Raw genomic sequence first — 15,948 nt, 5'->3', positions numbered from 1 at the left:
TTATGTAGCATAAGTCCACAAAGCTAAAGTCAGACCTTTTTGTTTTTGCTTTAAATCTTGAAATTATACAATCTAATTTTTATTTATTTTTATTTTTTTTAAACTACTGCTCATGCTACATGTGTGTAACAACTGTGATTGGATCATGATTAAAATGCAGCGGCTGCCTCTAATTTAAAATGGCTACAGATTGGCTACAGAAGGCGAGTCTGGCCTGTAATAGAGCAAATAAACAACAAATTGACAACTGATATCAGAATCATGTTCACACTAGGACTAACTACATGACTGTTGTGGCCAAAAAAAAAAAAAAAAACATGCATGATAATTTTATTGCAATAGAAATTTTTAAAATAAATAAACACATCTGTTTATTTATTTTAAATAAACAGAACAAAAGACACATCTTTGGCCAAGCATTCACATAATACATCTCTTAAAAACACCATTTTAGAAAATTATTTATATATTATCATCAAAAGTATAATTGCATATTTAAAGTATATATATACTCTATATACTATGTATACACACACACACACACATATTCTTTAGTTTGTTCCAGTTCCTATAGACAGTCAGGCGTCATGCTAAGACAACTTTCCTCTTTGGCTTCACAAATTACAAAACTTTTCAGCCTACCCCATACCTGCCTGCTCCATTATGGTAAGTAACACCCACTTTTACAATACAAACAATTCCTAATGAATAAAACCAAGATCCCTCTCTACATTTTTTCCAGTTGATTATTCACATTATGAAACTAAAATGGGTTTGACTTTGTTTTCTAACTAAAATGTGCAAGCAGTGATTTGTTTTCAGTAAATTGGTCAAATATATTTCCAGTTTGATGATAAATTAACTGCAGTTCACTTACAAATCTGGTCATGGGAGGTCATGAGACATCTGACAACTGTGCTCTCCTGAAACGAGAACTTTCTTGTTGATCGCAGAGCACTCTATTCTGATCCATAATGGCTCAGACCAAATGCCCTATAGCACTGAGAATAACTTTGTTAATTACTGTGCTCGCTGTTCAATTAACTATGCAATAGAGATCACTGCCAGAGCTGCTGCTGATAACAACTATCAGTCATTTGGAATTTATAGAAATTCATTAAAAATGCCGACACCTGAGCAGATTTCCAAACGAACCCCGAGGGATAAATTCATTTCCTCCCTTCTTTTTTTTCCTCAAAGACAGCAGTTACATTCTAATGCTCTCACACACACACACATTTAATCCACAGAGTAGGTTGTACACTGAAACTTCAAAAGCAAATAATAGATGTTGTTTAAATAATAAATAATAAATATTATAGTTGTCACTAGTCTGTCACTGCATCATTAACGTCTCTCATTTGGGTCTGTAAAAATCAAAAGTATCTCTTACAGGTTTGTTGAACAGTCTCTGATGATTCAGATTCGGCCTCTAGCTTGAGATATCCTCTAAAATGTATCCATTTTGATGGCTTCATTGAGGCAATAACAGGAATTCCTGTGTATTCTGTGTGGCGTTTTTATGTTTCCATGGATACAGAGGACAGACCGTTAAAAAGCAATTATTGAGGAAGAGAGAGTGGAATTCACCTCTTTGTCAAGATTTCATAACAGCTGTAATAACACTGGCCGCCACGCTAATGTGAAACTCCTGAATGAATCTGCCTCACACGTATCCGCTCTGTCTCTCAGAGGACAATATACTCTCTCAGGTGCCAAATCAAGGTCTATTCTAATTTTTTGTGTTAAAAAGCGCTTCCTATTAAAAAAATAAATGTAGGTATGCTTCTTTTTTTTCTTTCTTTTTTTTTTTTGTTATCTTAGCCTGTGTTCTCAGCCTGTTTGATGATATGTACAAACAAAGCACATCTAATTGCTCAGAAAAGAGAACAGCTTGAGGAATATCCTATCTGATCCCATCAAATCAAATGTGTATCCAAACTGAAATAAATGAGGTAAGTAATCTCTCATCTCCCTCAGAAAAGTATATCTATTAACTACCCATCTAAAATTCTCTCTGACTGTCCATTTTTTGGGTGAACAGGGGAATTTCTGTTACAACTTAGCCTTTGTAACCTTAGTTTTGTAAATGTTAAAAAAAAAAGAATATTCTTAAAAACATGTTAGCAGATATAACGTGATTATTTTACATGGAAATTAACAAGATGAAAATAAAGACCGAAAAGTATCTGTTGTTCAGAGAACAATTAAAAAGTACCTTAAAGGGATAGTTCATCCAAAAATGAAAATTCTATCATCATTTATTCACCCTCAAGTTCTTCCAAACCTGTATTAATTTCTTTCTTCATAAGATATTTTGAAGAATATGGCTAACCAAACAGTTGCTGGAATAGTATGGAAAGAATAATATAGTAGTCAACATTTGAAGTGGATCAAAAAACTTTATCAAAGTTGTCCTAAGAAGAAGGTTTTAGGACAACTTTGATGAAAGGTTTTGATCCACTTCAAATGTTGACTACTGTACTATCAACTGTTCATTCAAAATAATTACCACATTCAAGGTCCAGAAAAGTAGTAAAGACATCATTAAAATAGTCAACGTGACGACAGTGGTTCAACCTTAATGTTATGAAGTGCGAGAATACTTTTTGAGTGCAAAAACAAAACAAAAAAATAATGACTATATACAACAATTTTGTCTCTTCCATGTCACTCTCCTATGCTGTTTATATTGTAGACACAGTGCAGCGCTTCCAGGTTCTACGTCAAAATGCACTCATTATTGGCCGGTTCCTGCATCAGCATAACACGCATGCGCCGTGCTGCTCATGTGTACAACATCAGTCAATACTGAGCCAGCGTTCAGATGTATAACCAGAAGCCTGCACTGTCTATTTTTTTGTTTTTGCCCACAAAAAGTATTCTCGTCGCTTCATAACATTAAAGGGGACCTATTATGCCCCATTTTACAAGATGTAAAATAAGTCTCTGATGTCCCCAGAGTGTGTATGTGAAGTTTTAGCTCAAAATATCCCACAGGTAATTTTTTATAGCATGTTAAAATAGCCACTTTTTGGGGTTGAGCAAAAATGCACCGATTGTGCCCTTTAAATGCAAATGAGCTGCTGCGCTCGGCCTAAGAGGGTGGAGCTTCAAGAGCTGATTCTCCAGTGTCAGGATTCAGTCAGGACGCACTATAATGTCAGAAACTAAGAATATATGCTGCATTACGGTTGAATTCACTCAGAGCGGCTCTATGTTAAAACGGCAGTGTCTGTAAACATTCGTGGATGGGCCCTGTGGCTAATGTGACGTCACACTGCCAGGGATCTGGAAACGGCTTGTTCTGAGACACTGCTTATGATTTATGGGGATTAAAAAAAAAAAAAGGAGTGGTTGGATTTTTGTCATTATAGGGTGGTTGTGTACACACACTGCCAACACACATTTATATCCAAACACCATGCAAAAGTGAATTTTGCGTAATAGGTCCCCTTTAAGTTTGAACCACTGTAGTCATGTTGACTATTTTAACGATGGCTTTACTAGTTTTCTGGACCTTGAATATGGTTATTATGTTGCTTTCTATGGGGGATAAAAAAAACTCTCAAATTTCATCAATAAATTTCATTTTTGGGTGAACTAACCCTTTAAGGACACAGGAACTATACATTGGTCTACCAAACATTTAGTTTTTCCTTTCTTATTGAATTAGAGTTATTGAAATATTGAAATAGAGAAATAAAAAAAAATGTACCTAGTATTTACTACTAAAATGTCAATTTTACATTTTAGAACATCTTGGAAAAAATGTAAACAAAATTTTTATACAGTATGTACATAAGAATATGTTATTTATACTGTAGTACTATAGGTTCTTCCTACGCAGTGCACTATAGGCTTCCCCTCCTTCGGCTCTTTTGAAGACCACACCTGAATGCCGTGAACCCTGCCTCAGAGTGACAGTCGCATTAAAATGCCATTAAAGTGTGAAATAGGAACAAGGAGTGAAGGAAGGTTTAACCCCAAGCTACTTCGGAGCACCCTCTGATTATACGAATAAGAACATCAGCTTTTCTGTTGTTGCTTTTCTTCCTCTTCTACTTTTTACCAGTTCCCTTTGTTCAGTTTGCACAAGGCCAATGGAAAAATGTGTGTGTTTGGGGTGGGTTGCGTGGGGGCTGATGAAAGAATGGCAGGGTTAGAGTGTGAGTGCATTAAACGGGCATGCCTACCTCTATTCTGCAATCAGTCTATTTTCTACATGTCTTTTAGCAAGCTCACCTCTCACTCCCCACATGCATGTCTAAGCAATGGGGGATGACACTGCCGTGCACCTGAGCGTGCTGTAAAAATACACTATGTGCATATGTGCCGCCATCTACAAAAGAGCTTGAACAAAGAAGGTGATATCTGGGGTTGTTCCATGATCACAGCAACAACAAAAGAGACCAGTCACGCAATTGACAATAAAATGCCCTGCATTTAGTCTGCCATATCTAGTGAAAACATTCTTAAAAACATACTATTACATATACTGTATATATTATGGGTGTAACAGTACATGTATTCGTCCCAAACAGTCACGGTGCGAATGTCAGACGATGAATACAGTCGGTCACAGGTGATCCACACCCTAATAAAGAAGGGGGCGCACGCGGTAATGCAATGCTGTTTGCTAACCGCCACAACAGGAAAAAGCGCAGAAGAAGAACAGATAATCTATGCATAGAAATGTTTACGTGTAATCTCTCAACAAGTGTTTCAACCGTGGAAAGACATCAATAAAACAGCTTGAGAATAACATCTCACATAACATTACATTTACCTCAGGCAAGTCATTTAGTGTCCACAGCATGTTAGTTCTCTAGAGAAATGAACTCTAGAGGGGAGTATTTCACTAAATATATGCACTATATTAGCTTATATATTCATTATATTTACTTTACCTGTTAGAAATGTCTTATTTAATATATGTTTAAATAACTTTGTCATGAAAACAAGTTAGGACAGTGTAAATGACTATATTTCAAAAATGAATTGGAATAGAAAAATAATTGTAAAATAATTTTTATAATTAGATTTAGAAGTTAATACCTGCACTGTGTGCAATTTATTTATTTTGGTGTTGTTTTTTGTTTTTTTATTATTATATCTAAAAATAAATAGCAACTTAATTTAATAGTTTGGGGTCTGTTGTTAATTGTAACCTTTAATATTATAGCAATGTGCAAGAAAGGGCTCCCTATAGTTTACAGAATTAGCTGAGATTTTTTTTATCCTTAAGAAAATGTTAATTATAATTGAATTTATTTAAAGAGACACAATTTGTTGAATAAACCAAGCAATTTTATGTTTAGTTTTCTCCCCCCTGCTGTACTGAACCATGACTTCAGTACCGAGGCATGTACCAAACCATCATGTTTGTGTACCGTTACACCCCTAATATATATATATATATATATATAGATTTGATTGCATTTCAGCATTAAAGAGGCACGTACCAAACCATCATGTTTGTGTACCGTTACACCCCTAATATATATATAGATTTGATTGCATTTCAGCACTAAAAAGCACTGTTGATTTTGTTAAGGGTCTCAAGCTGTGCTCTTTCAAGGGGGAACGGTGCAATGAATTGGAGTGAGACCCTGGCTTGTGTCAAGTCAATGAGACTGAACACATTAAAACTGATGAGAGTGTACTTAGACAGGTTAGGGCTCACCAAGCATTTGCTGCCTGGATGCACTAAATCAATCAATACATCTGCACAAATCTACGAAAACAAATTTGACTGGAAGTCATCTTTTTTGCTCAGAATAATAGTCATATTTATTATTTAGTATTTCTTATTTAGTAGATTATGATTAAGCTGTTACATTTGACATGCCTTTGAATAGACTGTTTACTTCAATTTTGTACAAAAAACATGCTAGGATGCTAGGACACATCAGTTAAAAATAGTTTCACTTGTAACATTTTAATTTGCTCTGAGATAGAGTAGGATTTAGAAGTTTTTCTGATGCTTTCTCTTAAACATTCGCATTAAAGCGGAGTGAAGGCTGACATCAAACCATTTAAATACCCCCTTCCCACCTCAACTAACCAACTATAAAAGTTAAACTGTGTGTGTCTCTATAGGGGGATATAAGAATTCTTTCCTAATTAATTCCTCTGCCCCATGTAACCCTCAGACTATTCGTAATCCAGAAGGGAACATCTTTATTGATCTTGGGAACGCTTGAGTAGACTCCCATTGCTTATCTCAGCATAAAAAGCATCTCTTGTGACGAGCCACGATTTAATTAGATGACAATCACTGTTAACAATGCACTGCCGACATCACAAAATTTGCACATTGTCGTTGGCAGTGATAAATTTCAGCTGCTCGGACAGGGACAATTCACATCCTGGAATTAACTCTTTCCATATGAGCAGGAATTTCAAAGGAGCACTGCAGATATTGTTAACTAAGGAAAAAAACACAATCATGTTCCATACACAATCTGTCATAGCTGGAACTGCAATTAGGTTTACCCAGGTGTAGATAACAGACTAAACTCAATACTTTATTAATGCAAGCTGCAAATGATGATGGTGAATGGTGATATTTGTCTGTTATATCACAAAAAGTAGAAAGGGGCAATTTATTTATATTGCTTGCAATTTGATCGCTTATCCACAAGAGGGCAGTGCATATGATTTTCTGCAACTTAAAAAACTGAAGTACTTTTCAAAAACCATATATAAATAAATGTGACAATTATAGACAATATTTAAATATTATTTATGTTTAGATATGTACAAATTGTATTTCATCCTGCACTGTTATTCTTACTCTGACTGAAATTTTCTCCTTTCTTTTCCTGTTATATCTTTATGTACTAGAGAAAGTATTGGGGAAAAGACTCTAAGCAAGGGATGTTTTAAGCTATGTTTAATAAAATGTTGAGAATAATAAATAAATATTTTATGCTTCCTGATCATATTTTAGATCAAGAACTGCAATTTTAAATTATTAAATTAAGTTATATTCCCTTTTATAATTGTTTAGTACCCTGAAACTAAAATAAATTATACTGTCAAACAGAGAGAAAAGAATCTGTCAAGAGCAGGGATACCTACTAAAAATAATAATTCATCATAATAAGAATAGTTACATGATATAACATCAACAAATTATGCTAGATGATGGCCACCACAGCTGTCATAAACGTACCCAACACTTCATATTTATAAACTCATTAAAATGTAGGCACACAATCTTTCATCCATAGTGACTGGACATTTTTGCAAAAGCTTTCCCTGGCCAAGTGACTCATATTTTGACCACACATTACAAATTCTCAAACCCAACTAAACACGGCACTGTCAAAAAAAGAAAAAAGAAAGAAAATTGTCGAGCCACGGTACAGTATTTTTTGGAAAGCAGGGCATAGGTGAAGGCCATGGGCTAATGGCAATGAGGGATTTGTCAGTCATCCTAACATTTAATAATCCCTGGCTCTCCATTTTCTGCTGTTTGTTTATATTAACCTCTGGTTGAACCCACTTTAGAGGCAGCCTCTGTGCCAGAAAGTTCACTGAACATTCAGCATGGAAGCGGAGAACATGTCATCTCGAATCTATTAGCCCACAGGGGAGATTGCAGCAGTCCACGCACCACACACACACACACACACACACACACACAACTCGCGTACACTCTAGGTAAGCTGCAAACCCTCACATTTCTGTACTGATGGCGCCTGTAACTGAGATTATTGCATTCAATGACCTGATTCTGACCTCCCTTTTTCGCTCATGCTGAATAATCCTATCAAACAATGCAGTATATCTAACTGTTACTGCTTTCTACCATATTCGGTACAGTTCTCTTGTGCCATCATGAATGGGTTTAACAGTCTTGCTTATTGCATTTGCTGTCTTAGTAAATTTACAAGGATCCCAAATGACTTTAGGTAAGCAACATCTTTCGAGTTGCACCTGGAAAGATACACTTGGATGTTGAAACTTTTTTCAAAACAATGTTTTCCTCAGGATTACTGAGTTGCATTTCTAAGATAGAAAGTAGTATGTAATCATCAACACTGGGAATCAACTGAAATTTTTCAGAGAATATATGGCTCTATGAAATATAATGCATTAGACACAGTGTTGTGTAGGTTTATATACTGACCATTGGGTGGTGATAAAGAGAAGACACTTCTGCAGAGGAGAATATCTTCTATTAAATGTCCTCAAGGTGGGATGTTTGCTGATCCAAGATAAGTATGAGAATTGAGGTGGTCTTAACAGATTAAAAAAACAAACACCTTATCCTGTCAATAGAAAAATTAGTGTTATTTGCCTACTTGGATCTCAAATGGAAAGCCTTGTAAACCATTTAAACCTAACAAATTAGCCCGTGTTCTCTTAAGAACTTTAATATGACTGTACACTTGACTGAATGGACGTTTATCAGTAACATTTAATATCAAAATTACACTACATCCTTGGTAAATGTAAAATAAAACAAGGTAGTAAGTTACCATGGTACTTTTTTAAGTGAAGCCAGAGGCCAAAAGTGCATACATCAGAGATTTATGGATATCTTTACAGAAAGTGGTGAACATGAGTACAATTACAAACAACAATGCAGCAAAATGAATATACTCTTGTGCTGTGAACAAGCGGGAACATAATAACAAACCTTTCATTAGCTCTGTGGATAGTTGTCTGGAAGTTTCTAGGCGTCAGAAAGGCCTCTGAAAACCACAACAGGTTTTCCAGATTCATCTACGAACTTGCGAGCGGTTTGGCTGCGTCAGAGCCGTTAACGGACCAGGGATGCATGAAATCCAAAGCAAGCATTCTGATTGGCTGTGAGTCAGTAACTGACCAATCCAAAAAAAAAAAAGTATATGTCTAAATGTATCTAAATGTAATTGTAAAATATGAATAAATGTAACATTTATATAATTAAATATTTTAATGAAATGTTTTATTTTGGGGGGGTACTTTTATTTTATTCTACCTTTTATATTTATTTATTTTATTTCTTTACCTTCTTTTTTGTATGTTATCTGTTTCTGCACTGTACAGTACTTCATATGCTGCGGTATTATTGTAAATGCCTTTCGAATTGAATGACAGAAACATCCAGATGGTAGGAGATAGTGCCTGAAAGACATGCAAATCAGCCCCCATATAAATAAACACTGGGCGTGGCTTGCAAACAACCTGAGTCGGGCGTGTGCTGCTGCAGAATAGTGAGAAGTAATTCAAAAGATTTCATAATATTTGTTTATTTATGTAGTTCCTTTTAACCATTGCTAGAAAGTATTTATGTGTCTTTATAAAGTTATGTTGATATTGGCAAACATATAACTTGATGCCGTCATGTTGGACATGCGTTTAAGTTCTATTGTTTGTGTGTGTGTGTGTGTGTGTGTGTGTGTATGTGTGTATGTGTGTGTGTGTATGTGTGTATGTGTGTGTGTATGTGTGTATGTATGTATGTATGTATGTATGTATGTATGTGTATGTGTATGTGTATGTATATATATATGTAGGCAGGCAGGCAGGCAGGCCTAGTAGAAGTAGTGGTAGCATTGTCAAAATCTTGATGCAATAATCCACAATTGCAATGAGATAAACAATGTGTGTTTTTCCTATTGAAATGTACTAGTATTCACTCTTCAGAAACCAAGATGACACATACTGAAGGAAAATCACTGGATTTGATTCTTGACAACGACCAGAGAGATGGTTACTGCTCTGGTGAAGTAGTGTCTGGACATATTTCGCTCAAAATCTCTGAAGCCACCACAGTCAAAGCCATAAAAGTATTACTGAAGGGATATGCTCAGGTGAGTTGGATGCACAAACGGTCCCGCTGTTCTGAAGAGAGGAAATATCTCTCCTTATCCAAGAAACTTTTAGCATCAACAGGTAGGCCTGCAATTACTCATGAATTTTTGTGGTAATTGAAGTGTGAAATGTTGCACTGCCTTTGAACTCATTAATGTAGTACAGTTTGAATTATTAAAATTTGATTAGGTACCCAAGACCTTATCCTTCATAGTGGCGTGTATGAGATCCCTTTTGAACTGCAGCTACCTCAGAGGTAAGTTAAAGGTTTGTTTTTTTTAATAGTGTTGAGCATTCCAAGCATAGGACGGGGCCCAACGCACTTGATGTAAATGCATTGTATATATTGCTATATTAATTGCAGTTTAAAATTAACTCTTGTGTTCCCCCTACTCTGAGCACTGACACTACAAATTTTTAATTGTCTCCTAGTCCCTTGGTTTCCTCGTTTTCTGGAAAACATGGCCATGTTTACTACATGGTGCAGGCAGTTTTAAAAAGGCCATTTCATGAGAATCAACGTGTTTGCAGAGAACTTTGCATCATCAATCCTATTGATGTCAATATGCCAACGTTAATAGTGAGTATGTCAAAAATGCCTTCTGTTTTTCCACGCATAACCATTTTGAGGTGTGTATCCAGTGGACAATTTACTGTCCCATGAGGCCATGTGAGAGGAGTTGTGAATAGCAGTCAAGGGCCCTGTCCCAAATGGCACACATAGCACTTTCGGTCTCATGGACTTACAATGGCTGCTGCGTACATGTGTCCATTAAGTCCACGAAACCGTAGGGTGTCCAATTTGTCAATTTTAGGTTTCAGAAAGGTGCCGCGCCCTCGATGCGCACTTTTGCTGAGCCCGCACTGGTGCGAGCTCCGCAGCAGATATCTTCCCAACAGTCAAAGTGGCATTACGTCACGAAAGTGTGGACTCGTAGGAAGACCGCGAGTGTTTAGGGTGCCATTTAGGACAGGGCCAATGATGCAACTGATGCTGTAGGTCACATGACAAAGCTAACATACCAGATGTAGTACATTCTGACTTCATTCATACTATACAGAACATACTTTTTTTAATGGCTGTAAAGTTAGTTCCTCTTCTAATGTAGTACTTTACTTAGTATGTGATTTTAATGCACCTGAAGAGTTTAGCATCAAACCTGATTAAACACACCTGCTAATCAAGGTCTCAGGATATGACATATTAAAGACACATTAGCATCAGTTCAAAATTAAATGTATAATTGATAAAACCGCATTGTAAAAGATATAGGTCAGCATAGAGCACAGCCTCATAGATTAAAACCTGTAATACCGGAATGGGATGGTACTGTAAATGGGACTGATGATCATGAACTCAACAGGTTGCATACAGTTGGTTATACCATACCTGACAGGAAGCCATGTTGCAAAGCAGCTCACTTCCCAGACTAGTACATGCCATAGACGGATATTCCCAAGTAGCAGACACCTGGAAGAGCAATTAAATTCAGTTTTTCAGCAAGTTTTGCAGAGAAGATGACTTGGACAAATACTCTCTCTTCAATGCTTTGAGTCTTTGTGGTTATAAAAAATAGAATATATTTGGCTGAAATGCCATTTTCATTTACTGTATACTTGAATATGATTATATTACACCACTGACACTAAAGAGAGATACTTAAAACAATGTTGCTCTCAACTGGCGGGTACAATTGTTTTAAACTTATTGGCAGTAGGTGAAACGATGCTAAATGCAAATATTGAAAAACAGCTACCCATATAACTTTACATAGTCAGGACAGCAAAATAATTAAGCTAATTGCTTGGATCACTCAATGTCCAATGTAAAATCTGAAGCAAAGAAGCACTGAGTCAGAGGTCAGGAGGATGTTCTGTAATGCAGAGTTGTTATTACAGTCTCCAGTGTCACAAACCTGTAAGAAGATGATCGGCTGCTGGATCTTTACTTCGGGTCCCATCTCACTGTCTGTCAGCATAGACCGACAGGGCTATTTCAATGGTAAGATAAAATAAGTATATTTTTATTAGCTTTGAAGCTTTCTGGGACTGTCAGGATGACAGTATTTGAATATCGCAGGTTTTTGCTAACCTAAAGTTAGCCTAAGGCAGGGATCCTCTGATCCGGCCCTGGAGGGCTACTGTCCTGCAGAGTTTAGTTCAGACCCTGATCAAACTCACCTATTTGCAATTTTCTAGTAACTCTGAAGACCTTGATTAGCTTGTTTAGGTGCATTTGTTTGGGGTTGGAACTAAACTCTGCAGGGCAGCGGCCCTCTAAGACTGGATTTGAGGAACCCTGACCTAAGGTAACCTAAAGTTACCAAAAGTATTAATATTAAGAGTGATTAATTTTATTAATACAGAAAGAAATTAATACTTTTATTTGGCAAGTATGCATTAAATTGTTCAAAAGTGACATTACAGTAAAGACTTTTACATTGTTAGAAAAAAATTCTACTTCAAATAAATGCTATTCTTTTGAACTTTGTTCATAAAAGAATCCTGGGAAAAAAATGTATCACTGCTTCCGTGTTTCTTGAGCAGCAATTCAGCATATTAGAATGATTTCTGAAGGATCATTTGACACTGAAAGCTGGAGTAATGGCTGCTAAATATTCTGAATAAAATATATACACTCCACACTACAAAAAAAAAAAGGCCAAGCCCAAAATGGCTAAACACTAAGCTTTTAATTGTCTTTAACCACAAATCATTGATCAGGAAATTAGCTAAATTTAAGCAGATGCTCTACTTAAAAAGCCATTTCTGTCTCAGAAAAACATAGATTTTTAGCAGAATTTGGGAGGTTGTGTGTGGAGTGATGAATCACAATGAAACACAAGTTGCATGGTGATTTTTCCAGAGTGGTGTCTTCAAAAATTTGCTGAGAAATATAAGAATAAATGCATCTCTACCACAGTGAAGCATGGAGGAAGAGGTGTGGAGAGCCATTTTAGCTGCTGGTATTGGTGAACTACTTCACTTTGAAAAGTCATTTAATGCTTGGGAGTACAGGAGAATATTGCAGAATCGCTTGCTTCCCACAGTTGAAAATTTGTTATCTAAAGAGGAATGACCAGATGTTATTTTTCAACAATGCTCCTGCCCAAATTGCAAAGACAACCAAGAAGTGGCTTGAGAACAAGTCCATCAGAGAACAAATCATGTTTTGGCCTGTAATTTGGCCAGAATTTAACCGTATCAAGAATATTTGGTCTCATATTAAACTCAAATGAACTGGGAGACATGTTTCAACTCATCAACTGTTTTTGAAGCCATTAACATTGAGTGGAACATCGCTGACTCTTCTTTCTGTAAAAAGCTGTCTGCAAGTTGGGAAGGCTATATTCTGTGCTAAGTTACTTTATCTACAGCATTTGTGCAATTCTTTCTAATTTCCTGACCATTTCCTGTGATTAAAGTGGTTAAGACCATTGAAAGACCACTAAATATTTAGCCATTTTTGGCTTGGCCAATTCTTTTTGGCCATCACAGATCCAAAGGTAGGCTTATGATTCCACAGAGTTTATTTCAGGGGAGATATGACTGCTTAGCAATTTTCCTGCATTCTGCTACAATAGCAGTATGTTATTTTAAATAGTTTGCTTTTTATCTTGTGACACTTTTTTTTTTTTTTTTTTTCATGTCTTCTCTAGGAGAATCACTCCCAATCTGTGCTCTGATTGAGAACCGCTCCTCTCGTCTAGTTGTGCCAAAAGCTGTGATATACCAGATACAGACCTATATGGCCAAGGGTAAAACAAAAATCATCAAACAGGTGGTTGCCAGTGCTAGTGGAAATGTAGTGCCGTCTGACTGTTCCAGCAGGTGGAATGGAAACACGCTGAAGATTCCTCCAGTTTCTCCATCCATTCTGAATTCAGACATCCTGAAAGTAGAATACTTGCTTGCAGTGAGTAATAATTTTATAATGATTATATGAAAGACTTTATTTCTCATATTCAATGCTACCAGTCATCTTAAGAATATTCTTTTTTTCTGATAAGCATAGTATAGATGTAAAAAATGTTGATTTACTAATAATTATAATAATTTTTATAACCTCTACTTGCTAACATATGTATTTAAAAACACCATTATATAAATGGCTGTGTCTTTGTTCTTTATGTTTCTATTGTTTCTCTGTTTAAGGTTATTGTTCAGATACCAGGTGCCAAAAATCTAGAAGTACAGATTCCACTGGTGATCAGTACCGATAGTCATGGCAGTCACAGCTTTAACATGAGCAGGCGTTCCGTTGTGGACATGAGGTTGCTGTACCCCACATTTACCCTACCAGATGAAGCTGAAGGTATGGTGCAGATTTAATGATGCAGTGAATGCAGCTTATAAACATTATAAAATGTATATATAGACATATTACATTTGGATGGACAGAAATTATCATTAAAAACAAAGTTAAAATATGTACAGATATATACATATTCCCACCTTTAATATTAATAATAATTTCCCTGACAGCCCCACCCAGCTATGCAGAGGTTGTGTCAGAGGAACAGTTTGAAGAGCGCAGAACTTCGACCTGCCAGCCACAACCGGACTGGCTGTTGGATGGCCCAGCAATCACTTACATTCAGCAGTTCTGCCTCCAGCCTCCTCCCTCGTATTCAGAGGTCAGTCATTCCATTCTTTCTGGTACACCTTTAAAGGGTTAGTTAACCCAAAAATGAAATTTCTGTCATTAATTACTAACCCTCATGTCATTCCACACCCGCAAGACCCTCGTTCATCCTCGGAACACAAATTTAGATACTTTTGATGAAGTCTGAGAGGTTTTTAATCTCCCATAGAAACCAACCAAATTATCACATTCAAGGTCCAAAGAAGTAGTAAAGACATCGTTAAAATAGTTGACGTGACTACAGAGGTTCACCCTTCATGTTATGAAGTGACAAAGTACTTTTTGTGCACAATTAATTTGTTTTCCGAAGATGAACGAAGGTCTTGCAGGTTTGGAATGACAGTAATTAATGACCAAAATTTCATTTTTGGGTGAACTAACCCTTTAATAGTGTCTGTCATATTATCAAGCCTTTTTCACATTGCAGATTTACCCAACTGAACACTGAGCTTACTTTGTGGAGAAGATCAAAGAATGACCTTGTGCCTACACTATAGCATTTTCCCCTTTTCTTTGGATTATGAATTGCAGATTGCTGCTCTTTTTGGTGAAATGTTTGTTCTGTTTTGATCATGAGCACATCATAATCAAGGTTTGTCCACTTTGCAGCTTATTCTGACTTTCTGAAGGGTTTGTTTCTGTACTCTTCCATCTGTTATTGTGACATGTACAATTTCAGATAAACTGCAAATAAAATGCACAAAAACTGTTCTCTTTATAAGTCAATCAGACAGACACGTCCCGTCTAATTGGGCTGAGTTAACTGCAGTGCCATCAGTCTAGGCTATGTGAAACTATCATGATTGGTTTAAGAACATGTTAATTAGAATTTGTATTCAAAATGTATTATTTCAAAATACTGTGATTTATGTAATTATTTGAATCTGATGCACAGACTTAACTGTTAATATTATGAGGTGCTGCTTTGGGTCCAGGTTGAGATATCACAAGCATATGTGCACTTATGTTGTAATATATATCACGTTTAGCTAGTAAATTATCACAAAAATGGTTAATTAACTAAGCCGAATAAAGTTAACTGGATTTGTATTGTTTTTCACAGCACTATAACATAATAAAATTATTCATTTTTGTACAGCTTAAGATATTTTGCCTTTTCTGAAAATGTCTTACTACTTTTTGAGTAGTAATAATCTGAAATGCCTAATCTTGGGCAGAACAAATTAGCACAAATGTTCATCAATAACCCCTCACAGTCTCGCCCGTCACCTCATTTGTTACAGAGGCCTTTCCTTTGAATGGGAAAGATTAGAATGGCATAAATAGGTGTGGTCATTCAGTGTCAGATGTACACATACTGTAAAAATTGACATCTGAAAAAATACTCAGTGAGTTTTGGAAAAAGTGCACAAGTATAAAGAAATATTCACAGCAACACTTTTCACAGTTTCATGAACTATAGCTTTATTAAATATTATTATATAATTACTGTATACTAAGTTCTAGTAATTACACTGAGATTGCACTTA

The 15,948-nt window shown here is 36.1% G+C and overlaps 1 protein-coding gene and 1 long non-coding RNA gene across 5 annotated transcripts in view; one reads left to right on the top strand and one right to left on the bottom strand.

Moving 5' to 3' along the window:
- Positions 1-9,000, bottom strand: part of LOC127500207 (uncharacterized) — a 71,444-nt gene extending 62,444 nt beyond the window's left edge. The window contains exons 1-2 of the long non-coding RNA XR_007926280.1: positions 8,654-9,000; positions 8,141-8,282 (exon numbers count right to left, since the gene is read on the bottom strand). This is a non-coding gene — a long non-coding RNA (uncharacterized LOC127500207). The remainder of the gene's footprint in view (positions 1-8,140; positions 8,283-8,653) is intronic.
- On the top strand, positions 1,654-15,562 carry LOC127500206 (arrestin domain-containing protein 4-like). Of its 4 annotated transcripts, none has more exons than XM_051871179.1 (9): positions 1,654-1,955; positions 9,646-9,894; positions 10,003-10,069; positions 10,246-10,393; positions 11,713-11,815; positions 13,473-13,729; positions 13,969-14,128; positions 14,299-14,450; positions 14,886-15,562. In XM_051871179.1, exons 2-9 carry the CDS (start codon positions 9,654-9,656, stop codon positions 14,904-14,906), a joined length of 1,149 nt encoding a protein of 382 aa, XP_051727139.1. In that variant the 5' UTR covers positions 1,654-1,955; positions 9,646-9,653; the 3' UTR covers positions 14,907-15,562. The 4 variants fall into 4 exon arrangements, with proteins under 4 accessions (XP_051727139.1, XP_051727138.1, XP_051727137.1 ...); XM_051871178.1 differs by lacking the exon at positions 1,654-1,955 and adding an exon at positions 9,167-9,219; XM_051871177.1 differs by lacking the exon at positions 1,654-1,955 and adding an exon at positions 9,171-9,219 and having other exon boundaries at positions 9,632-9,894.
- The last annotated feature ends 386 nt before the right edge of the window (positions 15,563-15,948 follow it).

Source organism: Ctenopharyngodon idella, chromosome 18 (genome assembly GCF_019924925.1).
Source record: "Ctenopharyngodon idella isolate HZGC_01 chromosome 18, HZGC01, whole genome shotgun sequence".
Lineage (NCBI taxonomy): Eukaryota > Metazoa > Chordata > Actinopteri > Cypriniformes > Xenocyprididae > Ctenopharyngodon > Ctenopharyngodon idella.
Note: the sequence above shows the minus strand (reverse complement) of the source record. Positions and strands in the feature narration are given on the sequence as shown.